General features: G+C 45.3%; 1 protein-coding gene across 1 annotated transcript in view; it reads left to right on the top strand.

Moving 5' to 3' along the window:
* The window catches only part of okr (DNA repair and recombination protein RAD54-like okr), a 127,321-nt gene that overhangs the window by 60,201 nt on the left and 48,779 nt on the right, over positions 1 to 18,341 (top strand). Inside the window, exons 8-10 of the mRNA XM_068390821.1 lie at positions 1,216 to 1,493; positions 2,566 to 2,711; positions 9,547 to 9,700. Coding sequence (XP_068246922.1) covers positions 1,216 to 1,493; positions 2,566 to 2,711; positions 9,547 to 9,700 — 578 coding nt within the window. The remainder of the gene's footprint in view (positions 1 to 1,215; positions 1,494 to 2,565; positions 2,712 to 9,546; positions 9,701 to 18,341) is intronic.

The following is an 18,341-nucleotide window of genomic DNA, read 5'->3' as shown; positions in this document are numbered from 1 at the left end:
AACCTTTCTCTTGATTGCTTTTATTGTTGTTTTTGGGTTGTACGGTCGGCTAAGAAGCCTTCCGCATCCTGGTTGATTTGGCGGGTGGTCAATTCTTTCTTGAGAAGCGCCTAGGTTAGAGGTTATGATGAGGTCCTTTAGTATGGGTTGCAGCCCTTTATACTTTAGCCACCTAAGAGTCGTTCAGCATCCTAAGAGGACCGCTACGCTCAGTAAGGAAGACGTACTTATTAAAGGCAGAGTAATGGTTCAAGTCGACTTCCTTACCAGGTACTTATTTGTTTTTTATTGTTATTTTGAATAACTAATAAAAATGAAATACGGGATACTTAGCTTCTTTGTTAACATGTATACTGGTCTCCACCCACCACCCTGGGTGTGAATCAGCTACATGATCATCGGGTAAGATTAATATTGAAAAATGTTATTTTTATTACTAAAATAAATTTTTGAATATACTTACCCGATGATCATGATTTAAATGACCCGCCCTTCCTCCCCATAGAGAACCAGTGGACCGAGGAGAAAATTGAGGTCTTGTTGACAAGAAGTACTGGAGTACCTGACCACAGATGGCGCTGGTGAGTACACCCCCACCTGTATAAGCGATCGCTGGCGTATCCCGACCGTAGATTTCTGTCGGGCAACGGAGTTGACAGCTACATGATCATCGGGTAAGTATATTCAAAAATTTATTTTAGTAATAAAAATAACATTTTTCAATTCTGAACCCTACATAAAATGATCTTTCATTTGATATATATCATTTGACATATATACTGTATAGGTGTTTTTCATAACAAAATACTGTATATCTGACCTTGAAAAAGGTCAAAATTTGCATAAGAAAGGTCAAAATTACCATTTTGTCTTGAATATGGTCAATAAAATTGATTTTTTAGAAGCAGCATTATTTTTTACAGAGGAAACAAGTGTCAAACCTACCTTACCTAAAATTTTGATTAACAGCCAATATCTCTTAGGGTATTTTGGTTCAGCTGCTAACATACAGTAGACGCTGGACATCAACAGTCCTGTTACTTGTCATTGCCATAACTCGGTTGGTATAAAAGAATGTTGTAGAAAATTTCCAAATAATTGATAACATTATTGATATTGTCTAGAAAGGTTGATGGCAAGGATGATTAAAGAAGGAAATTAGTTTTTATTATAGTTCATGGATCTTAGCTATTCAAAACTTGCTTTTCATTTCAGGGTCATCGTTTAAAGAATTGTGAGAATCAGACGTACCAAGCTCTCATGGATTTAAAAGCGAAACGCCGTATATTGATATCAGGAACACCTATTCAAAATGACTTGCTGGAATATTTTTCACTCGTACATTTTGTAAATGCTGGGATTCTGGGAACAGCACAGGAGTTCCGGCGAAAGTTTGAGAGACCAATTTTAAGAAGTAGGGATTCAGAAGCATCAGAGAAAGATCATGAAATTGGTAAACAAAAACTAGAAGAGCTAATTGGAATAGTCAACAGGTTAGTTTTTGATTTTGAGGTGTTGTGGTATAACTGGCCTGTATCACAAATATTTTATTTTTTTATTTTTTCAATTTACCTCATTTCCATATACACTTCTATTTATTCTCAGTGCTCCACTAGTAGGACAAAAACTATATAGTACTGTATTGCAGAAAAAAAGAAAAATGGAAGATTTATAGGTTTTAGATTAGACATTGACATTTATCCAACTTCAAGGAGGAGGCATTATGAATGCTAGGTGAGTATAGAAATAGTAATTAAGATTGGGTAATCTGTTCTTGACTATTTATGTACTTATAGCTTACTGCACACAATATTTCTCCAAGAGGTAAAGGTTAACAGAAGTACTGGATTAACTCTGCATATTTTTTACTCCAGATTTTTATAGTATGATACTTTCAACCGAGTGTCTTGAATTCAAGATACTGTATCATGAATTTTTCTAGTAATGATGGTAATCCAGAAAGTAGGTCTTGGAAATGCTAAGTGCGGGGAAGAAACATTTTTCCAAATCTTTGGGATCACTAAAGACATTATTTGAACAATAATTACTATTAAATCCAACATCAAACTTTGTATTGGAAAGCATATTTCCAATGAGAAGACTGGAAAAATGCTACCAAAGCATTTTTTTTTTCCAGAGGTGCATGTCCATTCAAAATAAATTTCACAAAGGCACTTTGTGTGCCAGAGCATCTGAGAGTTGGGGTATTAAGTACCATGGAAACTTTCCTCCTACCAGGTCTTTTTAACCTTGATCTGGTTTTACTAGATCATAAACCCATTTAATAGCCAATTCTGGAGTAAATTTTTTTGGGATCTTAGCAACTATGATTTTTAGAAGTCATTACTCTTTAAATTCTTTGTCATGACATAGAATGATTAAAAAAAAGAGCAAAAACAGAACTTTTGGTGGTTGGGGAGTTGTTTTCCAAATTACTACCATAGACAGTTTTTTGTATGTGACTGGGTGATGATTAGTGTTTATATAAAAGTTTTATACTTGTTCAAAGTAATCAATTAATCAATAGAAGTTTATTCATGTGCATGATTTTAATGTCCATTTCAGATGCATCATTCGTCGAACAAACGATATTCTGTCAAAGTATTTACCTGTAAAAATAGAACATGTTGTTTGCTGTCCACTGACATCCCTTCAGCAGCAGATGTACACAGCATTCATTAACTCATCTGCTGTCAAAAAAGGAATATCAGGTATTTGTCTCTATTTCCTTTTTTTTAATATATATATATATATATATATATATATATATATATATATATATATATATTGGAATTCCTGGAGTGTTTCTTATTCAATTTGCACCTTACTCTTTGCAATTTAGAGATTCAAATCCCGATAGTATTGAATAAAATCAGGCTTTACATCGTTAAACTATTGTAATGTCTATTAAAATGCTCAGTTTAGAATATGGGATTTTAAATATTTAACTTAGCCGGTGAATATATAGCTGCAACTCTGTTGCTCGACAGACAAAAAACTGTACAAAAAAAACTTGCCAGCGATCGCTATACAGGTTGCGGGTGTGCCCATCAGCGCCAACTGTCGGCCAGATACCAAACTCCATGTAAACAAAGACTCAATTTTCTCTCTGTCGACGTGTCGACAAGACGTACTTTACTCGCTGTTGCTAACTGGAGTTTTTCACATCATCTTTGGTGAAGTACTATATTCTGGTTTTGAGCTTTCGCTGTGCAGGGTTTTTCTTCAAATAAATCCTTGAACTCTTTTTTTGTATCGGATTCATTGTTGATGACTTAGATCGTTTTTTGGACTTTTCCCTTGACCAATTCAAAATGGCTGACCTTTCACAAGTTCCCAAGTTTAGAAAATGCAATGCTAGGGACTGTTCTAGGCGTCTTCCGAAGGCTTCTCTCGACCCTCACACTGTTTGTTCCAATTGTCGGGGTAAAACCTGTCAATTGGAAGATCGGTGTGAGGAATGCATGGGCCTTTCGGAATTCGATTTTATCGAATTTGAAAAGTACACACGCAGGCTAGAGAGAGATAGAATTAGGAGAAGTTCTTCTAGGTCTATTGATGTTTCCTCTCCTCATGCCCCACAACCTATTCCTTCCCCTGTAGTGGTTGTTCCTAACCCCCCTCCTAGCACTCAGGAACCATCGATGGCTGACATGATGCGTGCTATCCATGCCCTGGGGGAGAGAGTTGAGTCCCTTGCAAGTGACCGCAATCAACTCATGGCGGATGTTAAGGAGCTAAAGTGCCAAAGTTCCGCGGGAAGTGATAAAGTGCCAAGTGAAAGTGTTGTGAACAGTGTTGCGCTTGAGGGTTCGTCTGTTCGTGCCTGTCGTCCTCCTAGTCCGGGACCTCTTGCAAGTTCCCAAGTCCAGGGGAGAAGCAATGTCGCACGACGCATGGGTTCGAGAGGCTTTGATCAGCGAACAGACGTTCCCTCCATGGTATCAGGCGTATCTCTCCAAGATCGCCCCTACCTACGTAAGACGAGAGAGCCCGTTTTTACCTCGTCGTCTGAAGGTGTTTCTCGTAAGAAACTTTAGACCAAGGTCTCACGACCTTTAAAGCGTAAATCGGTCCCTTCAGGACAAGTCCAACGTCCCGGTTGTAGCCACTGGGTCAGTTCGGACTCGTTGCCGTCATCTGATGACTGCTCACCGCCTAAGAGAGGCAAAGCGGTACTGCTTCGGTCACTAACCCCGTCTGTCGCCGCACCTGCTCCCGTAGACCCTAAATGGGCTTTGCTGCAAGACATGCAGTCCAAGCTTACGTCTTTGATGCAGGACTTTCATGCGGAGAAGGTTGCTACCGTACCTTCTGGCCAACAACCTTCCAAGCGATCGGTTGTGCGTCCTGTTGACGCTGAGGTAACCTTCTCGCGTCTACCAGTTGAGGTGGTTCCTCCACCGATGCGATCCAGTGTGGGTTGCCAGCCGCACGTTGACGTTAAGCGACGCACGGAGGTGGTTGTTGACGTTCAGGACGTTCAACAACCATCAGAGGTGACTTGTTTTGACGCGGTGCGTCAACCTCCGCAACCCGGTGTGCTTCCACACAACCCAGACGGTCTAGACAGTCTCGGGTGGACGCTGTGCGTCCTCGCGCTCCCATGGTTGTTGACAGTTCACAGACTGTGCAGCAGTTCCATGACGTTGCGTCCGGCTCCGTCACGCATGCACCAGTGCGACCGGACTCAGCGAACCAGACGTTGCCCACTCTGTTGCCGTTTCCTCATCAGTTTTCGGATGAGGAACTTTCTGATGAGGATGTAGCTGAACAACAAGACGATCAACAGTCAGAACTGGACGAGCCTAAGTCAACTCAACCATCTTTGGACTTTAGAAAAGTCTTGGCTGTATTCAAAGAGTTGTTTCCTGACCAGTTTATTTCTGTGGCTCCTCGTTCTCCGCCGTCAGAGTTTGTATTAGGCATGCCTTCTACCGCACCTGCCTTTACTAGACTCGTCCTCGCACGCTCATCTAAGAGAGCTTTGCGGCTGATAGGAGACTGGTTAGAGTCCAAGAAGAGTTTAGGGAAGACAGCATTTGCCTTTCCCCCATCTAAACTATCTTCTAGATCGAGCGTCTGGTATGCCACGGGAGAAGTTCTCGGCTTGGGAGTTCCTGCCTCTGCCCAGGGCGACTTCTCAAGTCTTTTAGACTCTCCCCGCCGCCTTGCCATGAGACGCTCGAAGATTTGTTGGTCACCATCGGACCTGGACCACCTTATGAAAGGGATCTTTAGGGCTTTTGAAGTCTTTAACTTTTTAGACTGGTGCTTAGGAGCCCTGAGCAGGAAAATCTCTTCGACAGATAAAGATATTTCTTTGCTCATTATGTCCTGCATGGACAAGGCCGTCCGTGATGGGTCCAATGAGCTAGCTGCCTCATTCACGTCCGGAGTCCTGAAAAAGCGAGAGTCTCTCTGCTCGTTCCTGTCTGCTGGAGTTACACCATGCCAGAGATCTGAACTTCTCTTTGCTCCCCTTTCCAAGTGCCTGTTTCCAGTAGTCTTGGTAAAGGAAATTGCTGCTTCGTTAGTGCAGAAGGACACTCACGATCTAGTTGCGTCCTCAGCTCGCAAAGCTCCCCCTTTGCCTTCATCTTCCGCTAGACCGAGGATAGACACTCCAGCGTCTCGCTTTATTCCGCCCTTTCGTGGCAGAGCCTCCAGCAGAGGAGGTGCTCGTGCCGAAGGGAAGCGAGGGAAGAGGAAAGGATCCAAGTCCTCTAAGGGCAGAGTCTGACTGCCCGCAACTTCAGACAGCAGTGGGAGCCAGACTCAAGAACTTCTGGCAAGCCTGGGAGAGGAGAGGCGCAGATTCACAATCTGTGAAGTTACTCAGAGAGGGGTACAAAATCCCTTTTGTACGCAAACCCCCTCTAGCAACGTCTCCCATCGATCTCTCTCCCAGGTACAGAGAGGAAGAAAAGAGACAAGCCCTGAAACTGGAAGTGTCTCTTTTGCTAGAGAAGGGAGCGGTGGTCAAAGTCTCGGACCTTCAATCACCGGGATTTTACAACCGCCTCTTCCTAGTTTCAAAGAAGACAGGAGGGTGGAGACCGGTGCTAGACGTCAGTGCTCTGAATGTCTTTGTCACAAAGACGAAGTTCTCCATGGAGACCACAAAGTCAGTCTTAGCAGCGGTCAGAAGGGAAGACTGAATGGTCTCGCTAGACCTAAGGGACGCCTACTTCCACGTCCCCATTCACACAGACTCCCAACCTTTTCTGAGATTCGTTTTCGAAAATGTGGTCTACCAGTTTCGGGCCCTGTGCTTTGGCCTAAGCACAGCTCCTCTCGTGTTTACGAGGCTGATGAGGACTGTGGCCAAATTCCTCCACTTATCGGACATCCGAGCCTCCCTTTATTCGGACGACTGGCTTCTCAGAGACTCTTCCAGTCGTCGCTGTCTGAAGGATCTCAAGTGGACTCTAGATTTGACCAAGGAATTGGGACTCCTAGTCAATTTGGAAAAGTCGCAACTGGTCCCATCCCAAACTATTGTGTATTTAGGGATGGAGATTCACAGTCTAGCTTTTCGGGCTTTTCCGTCGGCCCCCAGAATAGATCAAGCCCTGTTATTCATCCAGAACATGCTGAAGAAGGAACGCTGCTCAGTCAGGCTGTGGATGAGTCTGGTAGGGACGCTGTCATCCCTGGAACAATTTGTGTCACTAGGAAGACTACACCTCCGTCCTCTTCAATACCATCTAGCTTTTCACTGGAAAAGGACAAGACGCTAGAAACGGTCTCGATCCCGATTTCCGAAAAGATAAAGTCTTGTCTGACTTGGTGGAAGGACAATATCAACCTAAGAGAGGGTCTTCCCCTGGCTGTTCAGACTCCCCACCACGTTCTCTTCTCGGACGCATCGGACGTGGGCTGGGGCGCGACACTAGACGGTCGGGAATGCTCAGGACTGTGGAACTCGAGTCAGAGGAGCATGCATATCAACTGCAAGGAGCTGTTGGCAGTACATCTGGCCTTGAAAAGCTTCAAGTCTCTCCTTCGAGGCAAAGTGGTGGAAGTAAACTCAGACAACACCACGGCCTTGGCGTACATCTCCAAACAAGGAGGTACCCACTCACTGATGTTGTACGAGATCGCAAGGGACCTGCTCATCTGGTCAAAAGGTCAAGACATCTCCCTAGTAACGAGGTTCATCCAAGGCAACTTGAATGTCATAGCAGATTGTCTCAGTCGGAAAGGGCAAGTAATTCCAACAGAATGGACCCTCCACAAGGATGTGTGCAAGAGACTTTGGGCCACTTGGGGCCAACCAACCATAGATCTCTTTGCAACCTCGCTGACCAAGAGGCTTCCAATCTATTGCTCCCCAGTCCCGGACCCAGCAGCAATACATATAGATGCCTTCCTCCTAGATTGGTCACATCTGGATCTCTACGCATTCCCACCGTTCAAGATTGTCAACAAGGTACTGCAGAAGTTCGCCTCTCACGAAGGGACAAGGTTGACGTTAGTTGCTCCCCTCTGGCCCGCGAGAGAATGGTTCACCGAGGTACTTCGATGGCTAGTAGACGTTCCCAGAACTCTTCCCCTAAGGGTGGACCTTCTACGTCAGCCTCACGTAAAGAAGGTACACCAAAGCCTCCTCGCTCTTCGTCTGACTGCCTTCAGACTATCGAAAGACTCTCGAGAGCTAGAGGCTTTTCGAAGGAGGCAGCCAGTGCGATTGCTAGAGCAAGGAGAGCGTCCACCATTAGAGTCTACCAGTCGAAGTGGGAAGTCTTCCGAGACTGGTGCAAGTCAGTTTCTGTATCCTCGACCAGTACCTCTGTAGCTCAAATAGCTGATTTTCTCTTATACCTGAGAAAAGGACGATCCCTTTCAGCTCCCACTATCAAGGGCTACAGAAGCATGTTGGCATCGGTCTTCCGGCATAGAGGCTTAGATCTTTCCAACAATAAAGATCTTCAAGACCTCCTTAAGTCTTTTGAGACCACCAAGGAGCGTCGTTTGGCTACCCCTGGATGGAATTTAGACGTGGTGCTAAGATTCCTCATGTCAGACAGGTTTGAGCCGTTACAATCAGCCTCCCCGAAAGATCTCACTCTAAAGACTCTTTTCCTGGTATGCTTAGCCTCGGCTAAAAGAGTCAGTGAGATTCATGCCTTCAGCAAGAACATCGGATTTTCGTCAGAAAAAGCCACCTGTTCGCTGCAACTTGGTTTTCTAGCCAAAAATGAGCTGCCTTCTCGGCCTTGGCCTAAATCTTTCGATATTCCCAGCTTATCGGAGATCGTAGGCAATGAACTAGAAAGAGTCTTATGCCCTGTTAGAGCTCTTAAGTTCTATTTAAAGCGTACCAAACCTTTACGAGGCCAATCTGAAGCTTTATGGTGTTCAGTTAAGAAACCATCTTTGCCTATGTCAAAGAATGCTTTATCATACTTTATCAGATTGTTAATACGAGAAGCTCATTCACATCTGAGTGAGGAAGACCGAGCTTTGCTTAAGGTGAAGACGCACGAAGTTAGAGCTGTAGCAACTTCCGTGGCCTTTAAGCAAAATAGATCTCTGCGAAGTATAATGGACGCAACCTATTGGAGAAGCAAGTCAGTGTTCGCGTCTTTTTATCTAAAGGATGTCCAGTCTCTTTACGAGAACTGCTACACACTGGGACCATTCGTAGCAGCGAGTGCAGTAGTGGGTGAGGGCTCAACCACTACAATTCCCTAATTCCATATCCTTTTAATCTGTCTCTTGAAATGTTTTTAATGTTGTTTTTTATGGGTTGTCCGGAAGGCTAAGAAGCCTTTCGCATCCTGGTTGATTTGGCGGGTGGTCAAAGTCATTTCTTGAGAGCGCCCAGATTAGGGGTTTGATGAGGTCCTGTTGTATGGGTTGCAGCCCTTGATACTTCAGCTCCTAGGGGTCTATCAGCATCCTAAGAGGATCGCGAGGCTCCGTAAGGAAGACGTACTTATAAGGCAGAGTAATCGTTCAAGTCGACTTCCTTACCAGGTACCTATTTATTTTGTTTTTGTTATTTTGATAACTTCTAAAATGAAATAAAAACTCTTAGCTCATAAAATGTAAACATATTTTACTGGTCTCTACCCACCATCCTGGGTGTGAATCAGCTATATATTCACCGGCTAAGTTAAATATTTAAAAATGATATTTTAATTATAAAATAAATTTTTGAATATACTTACCCGGTGAATATATAAATTAAATGACCCTCCCTTCCTCCCCAATAGAGACGCAGTGGGACGAGGAGAAAATTGAGTCTTTGTTTACATGGAGTTTGGTATCTGGCCGACAGTTGGCGCTGATGGGCACACCCGCAACCTGTATAGCGATTGCTGGCGAGTTTTTTTTTGTACAGTTTTTTGTCTGTCGAGCAACAGAGTTGCAGCTATATATTCACCGGGTAAGTATATTCAAAAATTTATTTTATAATTAAGATATCATCTTTACAGAAACTATATATAAAAAGATTGGAGGATATTTTATTCATATTACAGTAATTAAAAGAATTTTGCTGAATGGTTAAGCATTGTATAAATATTTCCTCAACAGATGGAAATGGTCGATTGGGCAATACAGCTTTGGCAGCCATAACGAGTCTAAAGAAGCTGTGCAACCATCCTGATCTAATTTGGGAAAAAGTAAAAGCTGGTGAACCTGGATATGCAGATCTGCACAGTCTATATCCTTCTGGCCATGATCCAAAGTCAGTGAAGAAAAAGGGATTGATTTTGTTGGTTCTGTTATTCCTTGAAATATGTAATATATTGCTCGAAAATATTTTATCTCCACAAACCATTACTTTACAAGTCCTAGTTTGTTCCGACATGAATACAAACCCTCGTTGAGATACTACCACTAGAGAGTTATGGGGTCTTTTGACTGGCTAGACAGTAGTACATTGGATCCTTTTCTCTGGTTACGGTTCATTTTCCCGTTTGCCTATACACACTCCGAATAGTCTGACCTATTCTTTACATATTCTCCTCTGTCCTCATATACCTGGCAACATATTTCTTCTTACTGTACTGTAATTGTTCAGTGGCCACTTTCCTCTTGGTAAGGGTAGAAGAGACTCTTTAACTGTGGTAAGCAGCTCTTCTAGGAGAATGACACTCCAAAATCAAACCATTGCTCTCTGATCTTGGGTAGTGCCATTGCCTCTGTACCATGGTCTTCCACTGTCTTGGGTTAAAGTTCTCTTGCTGACGGTACACTCGGGTCACACTATTCTGTCTTATTTCTCTTCCTCTTGTTTTGTTAGTTATTATAGTTTATATAGGAGACATTTATTTTAATGTTGTTGCTCTTAAAATTTATTCATTTTTCATGGTTTCCTTTCCTCACTGAGCTGTTTTCCCTATTGAAGCCCCTGGGCTTATAGCATCCTGCTTTTCCAACTAGGGTTGTTGCTTAGCAAGTACAGGGGGTCCTCGGGTTACGACGCTGATCCGTTCTTAAGACGCGGTGTAACCCGAATTTCCGTGTAAGTCGGAACACCATAAATATACGTACTGTACTGTACTGTAAAGTATTACTGTATACTGTACTATAATAAAATGTATCAAATGACATAAAAACAATATTAGAAAAAGAGAAAACAATTCCTTACCACATGAATTAAAGTAAATATCAATAAAAAAAGAAAACAATTCCTTACCACATGAATTAAAGTAAATATCAATAAAAAAAGAAAACAATTCCTTACCACATGAATTAAAGTAAATATCAATAAAAAAAAAGAAAACAATTCCTTACCACATGAATTAAAGTAAATATCAATAAAAAAAGAAAACAATTCCTTACCACATGAATTAAAGTAAATATCAATAAAAAAAAGAAAACAATTCCTTACCACATGAATTAAAGTAAATATCAATAAAAAAAGAAAACAATTCCTTACCACATGAATTAAAGTAAATATCAATAAAAAAAAAGAAAACAATTCCTTACCACATGAATTAAAGTAAATGTCAATGAAAAAAAAGAGAACAATTCCTTACCTTATTCCTATGGTTGGCTTGCACACTGGAAGGGATGTTGCAAGGGACGGAGAGACTGGTTTATTGTGGAGAGGAAGGTGCAGAAGATGCTGGAGAAACTGGGGCAGGTGAATCCCCACTAGCAGCTTCACCTTGCACTTTAAGTTTTCAATATTAATCTTACCCGATGATCATGTAGCTGTCAACTCCGTTGCCCGACAGAAATCTAAGGTCGGGATACGCCAGCGATCGCTATACAGGTGGGGGTGTACACAACAGCGCCATCTGTGAGTAGGTACTCAAGTACTTCTTGTCAACAAGAACTCAATTTTTCCTCTGTCGTGCCGCCGGCAAGACCTACTTGGATACGCTGTTGATTCTGGAGTTGTTGTTCACGATTTGGTGATGTATTCGCTCTAGAGTTTAGCCTTCGCTATTCAGGAAGCTTTATCATTAGCTTAGCAAGCTTTTGGAATTAATTTGGATTAATTGTTAACGAACTTTGCTAGATTTTGGAATTCCCCCTTGACTACTTCTCAATTCAAGATGTCTGACCAGTCTCAAGCCCCTAAGTACAGGCAGTGTAGCGTTAGGGCTTGTGCTAGGCGTCTTCCGAAGGCCTCTATAGATCCTCACTCCGTTTGTTCCAATTGTAGGGGTAAATCCTGTCAATTGGAAGATCGATGTGGGGAATGCGCTGGGCTTTCGGAATTCGATTTTAACGAATTCCTTAAATATGCACGTAGGTTAGAGAAGGAGAGAATCAGGAGGAGTTCTTCTCGCTCTGTGGATTTTTCCTCTCCCCATGCCCCTCAACCTTTTCCTTCCCCTGTAGTGGTGACTCCCGAACCTGCTACTAGTGCTCAGCCATCCATGGCGGATATGTTGCGTGCCATTCAGGCTCTCGGTGACAAAGTGGAGTCTTTGGCTCATGACCGTAATCAGCTTTTGGCAGATGTCAAAGAGCTGAAAGCGAAAAGTGCAGTGGGAAGTGTTATCAGTGCTAGTGATGTGAAAAGTGTCAGTGTCAGTGTTGCGCATGAGGGTACATCTGTGCGTGCCAGTCGTCCTCCCAGTCCGGGACCTCTTGCAAGCTCCCAAGCCCAGGGGAGAAGCAATGTCGAAGGACCAAAGGGTTCGGCAGGCCTTGATCGGCGCACGGATGTATCCTCAGTGGTTGCGGACGTATCTGTCAAAGATCGTCCCATCCACATACAGACGAATGAGCCCTTACATTCCTCGTCTGTGGAAGAGGTTTCCAGGAGGAAACGATGGACCAAGGTCTCACGACCGCTCAAACGTAAGGTCCCTTCCGAGCGAGTCCAACGGCCCAGGTGTAGCCACTGGGTCAGTTCGGACTCGCCGCAGTCTACCGATGACTGCACACCTCCCAAGAGAGGTAGAGTGGTTCCACAACAGGCTCCTGCTCCGCCTGTTGCTGCTCCAACCACGGTAGACCCTAAGTGGTCCATGCTGCAGACTATGCAGTCTCAGCTTGCGGCATTCATGCAGGAGTATCATGCTGAGAGGGTTGACACTGCACCTGTTACCCTACAACCCGCCGAGGTTGTGCGCTCAGCAGATACTGCGGCTGCCTGCTCCCACACTCCACCTGTGAGAGCTCCACCACCGATGCGCAGTCCACCCTGCCAGACGCATGTTCTTGTCGCACCATCCGTTGACATGCGTGAGCTACCGCATCAGCAGTGGGAAGGTGCTGCAGAGCTGCCGGGTTCTGCCTCAATGCGGCATGCTCCGCAACCCATGCGGCATGCTCCGCATACCATGCAGCATGCTCCGCATACCATACAGCATGCTCCGCATCCCACCGCAACCTCTCCCACGCACCAGCACTCTGCTTTTGATGTTGCCAGCTCGCAGACTGACCAGCAGCGGCATGATGTTGGATCCGCAGCAGCTACGCATGCACCCGTTCTGCCGGATTCAGCCGTTCAACCTTCTACTCTGCCTTTGCCACTCCCTACTCAGCTTTCGGATGATGGAGTATCAGATGACGAAGCTGCACATTTGGATGAACCGCACTCCGACTTTGAAGGGCCCAAGTCTACGCCTCCCTCCTTAGACTTTCGTAAAGTCCTTGCCTTGTTCAGGGACTTGTATCCAGAGCAATTTGTGTCTGCAACCCCTCGCTCTCCTCCATCCGAGTTTGCTCTGGGCATGCAGTCTGCTGCTCCTGCCTTCACCAAACTTGTTCTCGCACGATCATCTAAGAGAGCTTTGAGGGTTATGGGAGAATGGTTGCATTCTAAGAAGCAACTGGGAAAGACTGCTTTCATCTTTCCTCCTTCCAAGCTTGCTTCTAAGTCGAGTGTCTGGTATGCCACGGGGGAGGAACCCGGCTTGGGAGTTCCTGCCTCTGCCCAGGGCGACTTCTCAAGCCTGGTTGACTCTCCCCGCAGGTTGGCTATGAGACGATCGAAGATCTGCTGGTCCTTTTCTGATATGGATCATCTGTTGAAGGGAGTCTTTCGTGCCTTCGAGATCTTTAACTTCCTCGATTGGTGTTTGGGAGCCTTAAGCAGGAAGACTTCCCCTTCGGATAAGGACTCTGCAATGCTGATCATGTCCAGCATGGACAAAGCCATGCGGGATGGGTCTGGTGAACTTGCGGCTTCTTACGTGTCGGGAGTGCTTAAGAAGAGAGAACATCTTTGCTCCTTCTTATCGGCTGGTATCACTCCCTGCCAGAAGTCAGAGTTATTGTTTGCTCCTCTCTCCAAGTGTCTGTTTCCGGAGGAGCTGATCAAGGGGATGGCTTCCTCGCTTATCCAGAAGGATACCCATGATCTTATGGCTTCTTCCGCACGTAAGGCTAAAGCCTCTCCTTCCGTGCCTAGACCCTTCCGCCCTGCAGCAGTAGACACTCCTGCATCTAGGTTCATCCCGCCCTTTCGTGGCAGAACCTCCAGCAGAGGAGGTACCCGTGCCGACAGTCACCGTGGCAAGTCCAAGAAGGGTTCCAAGTCCGCAAAAGGCAAGTTCTGACTGCCTTCCTCTCCAGACGGCAGTGGGAGCCAGACTCAAGACCTTCTGGCAAGCTTGGGAGAGCAGAGGTGCAGACGCTCAGTCTGTGAAGTGGCTAAGGGAGGGATACAGAATTCCGTTCTGCCGCAGTCCCCCTCTGGCTACATCTCCCATCAACCTCTCTCCCAACTACAAGGAGAAGGACAAGAGGCTAGCGTTACAACAAGAGGTGTCGCTCTTGCTACAAAAGGAAGCGGTAGTCATAGTCCGGGATCATCAATCCCCGGGCTTCTACAACCGTCTCTTCCTGGTAGCGAAGAAGACAGGAGGTTGGAGACCGGTGCTGGACGTCAGTGCTCTCAATGCTTTTGTCACCAAGCAGACGTTCACGATGGAGACGACGAAGTCGGTCCTAGCAGCGGTCAGGCAGGAGGACTGGATGGTCTCGTTAGACCTGAAAGACGCGTACTTTCACGTCCCCATCCATCCAGACTCCCAACCTTTCCTAAGGTTCGTCTTTGGAAAGGTTGTGTACCAGTTCCAAGCCCTGTGCTTTGGCCTAAGCACGGCACCTCTTGTGTTTACCAGACTGATGAGGAATATTGCGAAATTCCTTCACTTGGCAGACATCAGAGCCTCCCTCTATTTAGACGACTGGCTTTTAAGAGCTCCTACAAGTCGTCGCTGTCTGGAGAATCTCAGATGGACTATGGATCTGACCAAGGAGTTGGGCCTCCTGGTCAATATAGAGAAGTCCCAGCTCGTCCCATCCCAGACCATTGTCTATCTAGGTATGGAGATTCAGAGTCGAGCTTTTCGGGCTTTTCCGTCGGCCCCAAGGATCAATCAAGCCCTACAATGCATCCAGAGCATGCTGAGAAGGAACCGATGTTCAGTCAGGCAGTGGATGAGTCTAACAGGGACACTTTCATCGCTGGCCCAGTTCATCGAGTTAGGGAGACTCCACCTCCGCCCCCTTCAGTATCATCTAGCTGCTCACTGGAGAAAGGACATGACGCTAGAGGCGGTCTCAGTGCCTGTTTCAGAAGAGATGAGGTCTACTCTAACGTGGTGGAAGAACAGCATTCTTCTCAAGGAAGGTCTACCATTGGCTGTTCAGACCCCCGACCACCGTCTCTTCTCGGACGCATCGGACACGGGCTGGGGTGCGACACTGGACGGACAGGAATGCTCGGGCACATGGAATCAGGAGCAAAGGACACTTCACATCAATTGCAAGTTGTTGGCAGTTCATCTGGCCTTGATAAACTTCAAGTCCCTCCAGCTAAACAAGGTGGTGGAGGTAAACTCCGACAACACCACAGCCTTGGCTTACATCTCCAAGCAAGGAGGGACTCATTCGAGGAAGTTGTTCGAGATCGCAAGGGACCTCCTCATTTGGTCAAAAGATCGAAGGCTTTCGCTGGTAACGAGGTTCATTCAGGGCGATATGAATGTCATGGCAGACCGCCTCAGCCGGAAGGGTCAGGTCATCCCCACAGAGTGGACCCTTCACAAGAATGTTTGCAGCAGACTATGGGCCCTGTGGGGCAACCCACCATAGATCTATTCGCTACCTCGATGACCAAGAGGCTCCCGATGTATTGTTCTCCGATTCCAGACCCTGCAGCAGTTCACGTGGATGCCTTTCTGCTGGATTGGTCCCATCTCGACCTGTATGCGTTCCCGCCGTTCAAGATTGTCAACAGGGTACTTCAGAAGTTCGCATCTCACGAAGGGACACGGTTGACGTTGGTTGCTCCCCTCTGGCCCGCGAGAGAATGGTTCACCGAGGTACTGCAATGGCTAGTGGACGTTCCCAGGACTCTTCCTCTAAGAGTGGACCTTCTGCGTCAACCTCACGTAAAGAAGGTACACCCAAACCTCCACGCTCTTCGTCTGACTGCCTTCAGACTATCGAAAGACTCTCAAGAGCTAGAGGCTTTTCGAAGGAGGCAGCCAGAGCGATTGCCAGAGCAAGGAGGACATCCACTCTCAGAGTCTATCAGTCTAAATGGGAAGTCTTCAGAAGCTGGTGCAAGGCGAATGCAGTTTCCTCAACCAGTACCACTGTAACCCAGATTGCTGACTTCCTGCTACATCTAAGGAACGTAAGATCCCTATCAGCTCCTACGATCAAGGGTTACAGGAGTATGTTGGCAGCGGTCTTCCGCCACAGAGGCTTGGATCTTTCCACCAACAAAGATCTTCAGGACCTCCTTAGGTCTTTTGAGACTTCAAAGGAACATCGGTTATCCACACCAGGCTGGAACCTAGACGTGGTTTTAAGGTTCCTAATGTCATCAAGATTTGAACCGCTCCAATCAGCCTCTTTTAAGGACCTCACTTTAAAAACTCTTTTCCTCGTTTGCTTGGCAACAGCTAAAAGAGTCAGTGAGATCCACGCCTTCAGCAGGAACATAGGTTTTACTTCTGAAACGGCTACATGTTCCTTGCAGCTCGGTTTTTTGGCTAAAAACGAGCTTCCTTCCCGTCCTTGGCCTAAGTCGTTCGAGATCCCAAGCCTGTCCAACTTGGTGGGGAACGAACTAGAGAGAGTACTTTGCCCAGTAAGAGCTCTTAAGTACTATTTAAGACGGTCAAAGCCATTACGAGGACAATCAGAAGCTTTATGGTGTTCTATCAAGAAGCCTTCTCTACCGATGTCTAAGAATGCAGTTTCTTACTACATCAGGCTTCTGATTAGAGAGGCACATTCTCATCTGAAGGAAGAAGACCTTGCTTTGCTGAAGGTAAGGACACATGAGGTTAGAGCTGTCGCTACCTCAGTGGCCTTCAAACAGAACCGTTCTCTGCAGAGTGTTATGGATGCAACCTATTGGAGAAGCAAGTCAGTGTTCGCATCATTCTATCTCAAAGATGTCCAGTCTCTTTACGAGAACTGCTACACCCTGGGACCATTCGTAGCAGCGAGTGCAGTAGTAGGTGAGGGCTCAGCCACTACATTCCCATAATCCCATAACCTTTTTAATCTTTCTCTTGAATACTTTTTATTGTTGTTTTTGGGTTGTACGGAAGGCTAAGAAGCCTTCCGCATCCTGGTTGATTTGGCGGGTGGTCAAATTCTTTCTTGAGAAGCGCCTAGGTTAGAGGTTGTGATGAGGTCCTTTAGTATGGGTTGCAGCCCTTTATACTTCAGCACCTAGGAGTCGTTCAGCATCCTAAGAGGATCGCTAGGCTCAGTAAGGAAGACGTACTTAAAAAAGGCAGAGTAATAGTTCAAGTCGACTTCCTTACCAGGTACTTATTTATTTTATGTTTGTTATTTTGAATAACTGCTAAAATGAAATACGGGATACTTAGCTTCTTTGTTAACATGTATGCTGGTCTCCACCCACCACCCTGGGTGTGAATCAGCTACATGATCATCGGGTAAGATTAATATTGAAAAATGTTATTTTCATTAGTAAAATAAATTTTTGAATATACCCGATGATCATGAATTGAAGAACCCTCCCTTCCTCCCCATAGAGAACCAGTGGACCGAGGAGAAAATTGAGTTCTTGTTGACAAGAAGTACTTGAGTACCTACTCACAGATGGCGCTGTTGTGTACACCCCCACCTGTATAGCGATCGCTGGCGTATCCCGACCTTAGATTTCTGTCGGGCAACGGAGTTGACAGCTACATGATCATCGGGTAAGTATATTCAAAAATTTATTTTACTAATGAAAATAACATATTATGGTAATTGGCCCGAGCCTTAAATCGCATAAACCAACCCCTACTAGCCGAAAACTCTTCACTTTCACTTTCTACCCCCCTTTCTTTTTTCAACGCTTCAAACAACCTTTTAGCCTTCTCTTGAATAACCATTAAGATCACTGGAATACGCCGTTGATTTTGATCTTCCAACCAAAGCACTAATAACCTTTCCATATCGATAATTAAACCACTACGCTGTTTCGTTATCACTGTTGCTTTCATTGGAGCAGATCCTTTTACGTGTTCAACAATGCGCTCCTTATCTTTAAGGATAGTAGCCACGGTCAAACGGCTAAGGCCAAGCGATCGGCCAATGTTCGTTGGCGTTTCACCGTTTTTAGACCGCTTAATAATGTCTAATTTCACTTCCATGGTGATGGCCTTCCTTTTCTTCGATGCACTACCATCAGAAGAATCTGCCTTGCGCTTTGGAGCCATAATAAAGGGCAAAAAGTTCAAAAAAACAATCAAACACGTGAGAGAAAGAACAGGCAATCACAACCAAAAATGGCGTATGAGTGGAACTGAGCGACGCCGTCTTCCTCGCCCACAACCACCGCAAAGCGTATTCATCCACCGCGCGCTAGAAACTAGTTCGCAATTGTTTACGTCGCTTACGACGCTAACGGTGTAAGACGGAACGACGCTTAATAT

Source organism: Palaemon carinicauda, chromosome 17, assembly GCF_036898095.1.
Source record: "Palaemon carinicauda isolate YSFRI2023 chromosome 17, ASM3689809v2, whole genome shotgun sequence".
Classification (NCBI taxonomy): Eukaryota; Metazoa; Arthropoda; class Malacostraca; order Decapoda; family Palaemonidae; genus Palaemon; species Palaemon carinicauda.
The sequence above is the reverse complement of the archived record's forward strand: the minus strand, read 5'-3'. Positions and strand labels throughout refer to the sequence as shown.